This window comes from Oncorhynchus masou, chromosome 8, assembly GCF_036934945.1.
Source record: "Oncorhynchus masou masou isolate Uvic2021 chromosome 8, UVic_Omas_1.1, whole genome shotgun sequence".
Taxonomy (NCBI): domain Eukaryota; kingdom Metazoa; phylum Chordata; class Actinopteri; order Salmoniformes; family Salmonidae; genus Oncorhynchus; species Oncorhynchus masou.
This window is the reverse complement of record NC_088219.1, coordinates 6,181,180-6,187,179: the sequence shown is the minus strand read 5'-3', so window position 1 is coordinate 6,187,179 and position 6,000 is coordinate 6,181,180. Positions and strand designations below refer to the sequence as shown.

Here is a 6,000-nt window from a genome sequence, read left to right as displayed (position 1 = left end):
TGTCATGGAAAAAAGTTATCGCTATCCTACATTTTCTGTATATAGTAATGGTATATTAATAGTTGATTCTTCAAACAAATACATCATCAGTCACTTGGGCTTTGACGTTCTGCAAATGTACAAATAGGTGTGCGCATGTGGTCGTATGTTACGGTAAATTGACAAGCACTCTGTCAAAGACGCCTATCTTTTAATAGCACAACTTTTTCTGTTTTGTTACTTGTTTCAAGACTGTACTATTCAATAAATTAATGGAACACAATTTTTTAAGTATTTATATTAAAAAAACATCAAACTCATTCGGCGAGGCTGCTAAAACCTTATCGAACTGATGACGTGTCCACGGAGTCCTTCTGACTTCCGGGTCTACGTTAACGGTGTGGAGTAGAGACCACAGTCAGCAAGAAAATGTAAGTTTACCTCTCATTCTGTCCTATAATACACATTTAATAAATTACTATTATTTAGCAAAAAGCAGTGTGATGATAACTGTGTTTGTTTCCTCCATCAGGTCTAAAGTCACGTTTAAAATCACTTTGACGTCGGATCCCCGGCTACCCTACAAAGTGTAAGTGACAGATCAGCATTAACGTTAGCTAAAAACATTAATGAATACTGATGCTTACCGTCACACCCATGCATGTAGCTTGTTCAGCTAGCTGTGATCTTCATTATATTCGTCTGCAGCTAGCTAAGTATTGAAGCTATCTAGCTACTAGTAGAAGCTAATTGCAAGATGCTAGCTGGCTAGCTGCTACCTCTTGGAAGCATGTTGTTCCCTTGAACCATAACACAGCTGTCACTGGCCAGCAAGTTAGCTAGCATGCCAATTCACTATGACGGTAGTCAGTTTTGCCGATGCGTTCGTTGTTGCCATTAGCACTGTCATTTGCTTAGTATCTTGGCATAACATAAACCTCTTGCAATGTGTTTGAAGACATTTCCAAATAACGTTTAATCACAACATTGCTTACTAGCTAGCCTATGTGTTCCAGGCTTTCAGCCAGTTTACTACACACGTCACCACTTACCTCGATGACTGGCTGTTTTTGCACTTTATGAAATGTGACGTCGTAGTTGAACAATCAACACAGAACAGGGACTGCAGCGCCACAGCAAATTGGCCTATGAAGCCTTTCCTTACTGATTACTGCGAGAGGAAAGGAAATATTGAAAGGGGGGTCGTTCCATGGAGAGCAGAGAGTTGGAGTGATATATAAAATAGATGTTTATTTCTTGTTTCAGACTCAGCGTCCCAGAGAGCACGCCGTTTACAGCCGTGTTGAAGTTTGCAGCGGAGGAGGTGAGTTCATCTCATACTGGGTATTGCAACCAAAAAATACTAGTAGTTGGCTATAATACAACCAGTCAGGTGAAATAATTTTTAAGGGGTCACAACCACAACCCACTTTAGCCCCCCCCCCCCACACAAAGAAAAAAGAGGAACAAAAGCACAAAGTATGGATATGAGGATTGAGTCTCTCTTCAGTCGCTCATACATGTATGGATGTGAGGGTTGAGTCTCCTCAGTCTCTCATGTATGGCATAGCAATGTATGGCATAGCGATGATATAATACTAGAGTATGGAGTCCTCCTCTGTTGCATGGCTACTATCAAAGATTAGATACAGCACCTCTAGTAAGGGTAAGGCTCGAGTCTCTCCTCAGTCTCCTCTCTTACATGTATGACATGCAACAGTACACGATATAGATAGCAGGCTTGAGCATTTCCTCTCTGTTTAGCCTTCGTCCCATCCTGCCTGCTTCCGTAGCTGGAACTGTCATTCCACATGATATTAAGTCAATAACCTATTTCTAGTAGAATAGTAAGCTGGGAGAGGACCATCGTTTATAATACCGATCAGACTTCCTTGAATCAATGGATCCCTTCCCTTTTAATATTTAGATTTATGAATGCAACCTATTACAATAATCATCATCCAAATAATGGACAGAGTGAATTAGAGATGAAATGAGGCAGAAGGGTAATGCTTTGAGAGTAGCAGTAATTAATTTGTATCTTTCCTACCCTCCCTCTTCAACCCATTGTCCATTGTCCATTCCCAGCTACATAATGCGTTTCTCTTTCTCTCCTCATTCTCCTGCTCATCTGTGATTGATTTAGAATGCCCGTGCTGCTCTGTGCTCACTTAGCCATCCTTATCTCCCTGACTTCAGACTAGTGGCATCTCCTCTGTCTCTCTGTGTGACAATAACAGGGATAACCGGGGCATTCTCTTGAGATGTGTTCCTCTATAACCCAAAAGAAAACTCATGAGGCTCATCATGATTCAAGGAGACATGAGTGTTGGCTGTTTCTGCTGCTATATGCTCTGTACTCTTTATGCAAAGTAGAATCCTCACAGAGACAATCATGTTCTTAGAATGTTGAGGCTGATTTTGATGGTTGACAGCAGAGGAGTTTTTTCTTTTCTCTCCTGCGAACAAAATCTCAATTATTAGTATTTTTGCCTTCAGGCTGTTTCTCATAGATAGCGGATTCTTTCATTAATGATTAGCTTCCCCTCCCTTCTCCCGTGATGACTTTTGTGGTGTGTGTGTTTGTGCGCACCACCACCGTTTCCTTTTAGGAAAATGTAGGGCCAGACATTTGATCCGGAAACATTTTAATTGATCAGACATTTGAGAAATGTACTGGACCCATATGCATTAGGTGTGTAACCTGATTAGGGTGTCCACCCACTGTGATCAGAATGATAGAAATTACATCTATATGAATTGTGTGTGGTCCTTAACGAATTCCGATGAAACGCACTTTGAAGATGTTTTAGAAAAACTATCAACATTTACTTTTCCACAGCCAACAAGATGAGTATGACGAACAGCAAAACCACTCACCTATGTCAGTCTACTATTCCTCCATACTAGAAAGTTTACCTATTCTGTTTTGTCAGCTTGTCATTCTGTGCGTAAAAATCAATTACCTATTCCAAACTGACTCTGGGACAGTTGCAGGATGAAAGATCTCAAATTCATTCAACCAGTACATCAAATAAAAAAAACTTTTAGTTTAAACATTTTATAAACTATTATTTCTTCACATGATAAGCACTGCAATGCACACATGGCATTGGGGTACGCGCAAATGTTTGTTCCATAATGCAATTAGCTGGAAAACAGAGTTGTTACAAGTACATTGCAAATGAGAGCTGTTTCATGTGACAGAGATGAACATATCCATTCCACATTTAGAAAGAGGGGAGATGTAAAGATGCTAATATGGCAAGGGTTATCAACAACTAGCATGGGATGCTAATATGACAAGGGTTATCAACAACTAGCATGGGATGCTAATATGACAAGGGTTATCAACAACTAGCATGGGATGCTAATATGACAAGGGTTATCAACAACTAGCATGGGATGCTAATATGACAAGGGTTATCAACAACTAGCATGGGATGCTAATATGACAAGGGTTATCAACAACTAGCATGGGATGCTAATATGACAAGGGTTATCAACAACTAGCATGGGATGCTAATATGACAAGGGTTATCAACAACTAGCATGGGATGCTAATATGACAAGGGTTATCAACAACTAGCATGGGATGCTAATATGACAAGGGTTATCAACAACTAGCACGGGATGCTAATATGACAAGGGTTATCAACAACTAGCACGGGATGCTAATATGACAAGGGTTATCAACAACTAGCACGGGATGCTAATATGACTAGGATTATCAACAACTAGCACGGGATGCTAATATGACTAGGATTATCAACAACTAGCACGGGATGCTAATATGACTAGGATTATCATCAACTAGCATGTGATGCTAATATGACTAGGATTATCAACAACTAGCACGGGATGCTAATATGACTAGGATTATCAACAACTAGCATGGGATGCTAATATGACTAGGATTATCAACAACTAGCATGGGATGCTAATATGACTAGGATTATCAACAACTAGCATGGGACGCTAATATGACTAGGATTATCACCAACTAGCATGGGACGCTAATATGACTAGGATTATCACCAACTAGCATGGGACGCTAATATGACTAGGATTATCACCGACTAGCATGGGACGCTAATATGACTAGGATTATCATCAGCTAGCATGGGACGCTAATATGACTAGGATTATCATCAACTAGCATGGGACGCTAATATGACTAGGATTATCAACAACTAGCATGGGACGCTAATATGACTAGGATTTTGAAAACCAATAGAACAATAGATAATAGAACATGAGAGAAAAAGGCTACTAGTTTCAATGGCATATGGAGGTCTTTATAAAATAATTGACTCCACGTTTATAGAAACAGATTTTGTCTAGGCTACTTTGAAGCAAGGTAAGATTTATAAGCCTTATAATACGAAGTGAAATGTTCAGGTTTCACACAGTTTTCAAAATCACATTGACACACCATTGCACTTGAACGGAAAGCCCACGTCAATTACCAGTTTTATAAGTAAAAATAGTGTTTGTTTTTTTTTTTTCAATCATGGCCATCAGAACTGTTTTTTAACACGCAATTTTAATTTAGAATTGTTGCACAATTATTCGGGCTTCTAAAAGCATGTTTCACGCCAGCAGCAACAGGAACTGCAGCAACAGCAGCTATCACACAGTCTGACATATTTTCATCTTAAACTCTGTATCGGTATGCTTTACACTTTTCATGAAGAAGAATCATAACAACTAACGAAAAATACACACACCACTTTATTTCCACCAAATGATGTAAATTAACCCATAGACCGCTATGCATGACCGACCGGTCGAATGTATTTACATCGACTGGTGTTTTCATCAATTAATAATAATAATAATAATAAATCATTTTTTAAGCAGTATTTTTTTGCAATGGACTTGGTGCGTCCTTTGTTCTATTTACCAAATGTATTATTATTATTATTATTATTATTATTCACCTTCGCTAGAAAATAAAACCCGAAGTGTCCAGTTAGGAGAACTCAATAGAACAGATTAGACAACAGTTTTTACATTTTATTAGGACAAATCCTTTAATCTCTACTGCAGTTACAGAGCGTGAAGATGATCCTCTGTATCGAAGCTCAGCAGCCTCCCTGACAACTAGTGATGCGCGGGGTTGGCAGGCCCTGCGGTTATATCCGCAGGACGGGCAGGTTTAGGGTTGAATAATGGGGAAAATAATGCATAAAAAATATGTCAATGTGCAATTCATATCTATAGGCTACATTTGAGTTTTTTCTTTCATAATTTGTATCTGTTGTAGCGCGTTGCTTTAGTTTTAGGCCTAACTGTAGGCAACACATACACTACAAATCATTTTGGGAACATTTTACATCAATCCACTGAGGCAAAAAGGGACAATTTCAGAGTTTTAATTCAGTAAGAAAAGAAAAAACATGTGAAATGTAGAGTTGAAAATAAAGACAAGGGAGGGCCAGAACAGCAGTCTAATGTTGGGGAAAGATTTGGGGAAAGTAGTGAAACTGGTTGATTGCAGTGTGCCGGCTCTATTATGTATAATGATTGTGAGGCGCTATACAAATTCCACAGTCACATGACGGGGGACTTCAAAATGGCCCGTCAAGAGAACTGTGCTGTTCAGATGCCTTAACTGTAATAGTAGCCTGTCTGGACACTGACTGTAGATCTATAACCTCTTACATGGCCAATATACTATTAACTCTATACTATTAAGCATTTCTTGCAGTAAAATGATACACCAAATGTACATTTTGACTCAGGAATAGGAGTGGAGAACTGATTTCTTTCAGCACCTTGTGAGAATGACTGCGTGGTTAGGGACCGTCTGTAAAGGGGCGGCAGTGTAGCCTAGTGGTTAGAGCACTGGACTAGTAACCGAAAGGTTGCAAGTTCAAATACCCGAGCTGACAAGGTACAACATCTGTCGTTCTGCCCCTGAACAGGCAGTTAACCCACTGTTCCTAGGCCGTCATTGAAAATAAGAATTTGTTCTTAACTGACTTGCCTGGTTAAATAATGGTAAATTAAAAAAAG

General features: G+C 39.3%; 1 protein-coding gene across 1 annotated transcript in view; it reads left to right on the top strand.

Annotated features, from left to right (window-relative positions):
- The first annotated feature begins 309 nt into the window (after nucleotides 1-309).
- Nucleotides 310-6,000, top strand: part of ufm1 (ubiquitin-fold modifier 1) — a 28,018-nt gene continuing 22,327 nt past the window's right edge. Inside the window, exons 1-3 of the mRNA XM_064971358.1 lie at nucleotides 310-410; nucleotides 512-568; nucleotides 1,246-1,303. Of these exons, the coding sequence (XP_064827430.1) occupies nucleotides 409-410; nucleotides 512-568; nucleotides 1,246-1,303 (117 nt within the window). The 5' untranslated portion in view covers nucleotides 310-408. The remainder of the gene's footprint in view (nucleotides 411-511; nucleotides 569-1,245; nucleotides 1,304-6,000) is intronic.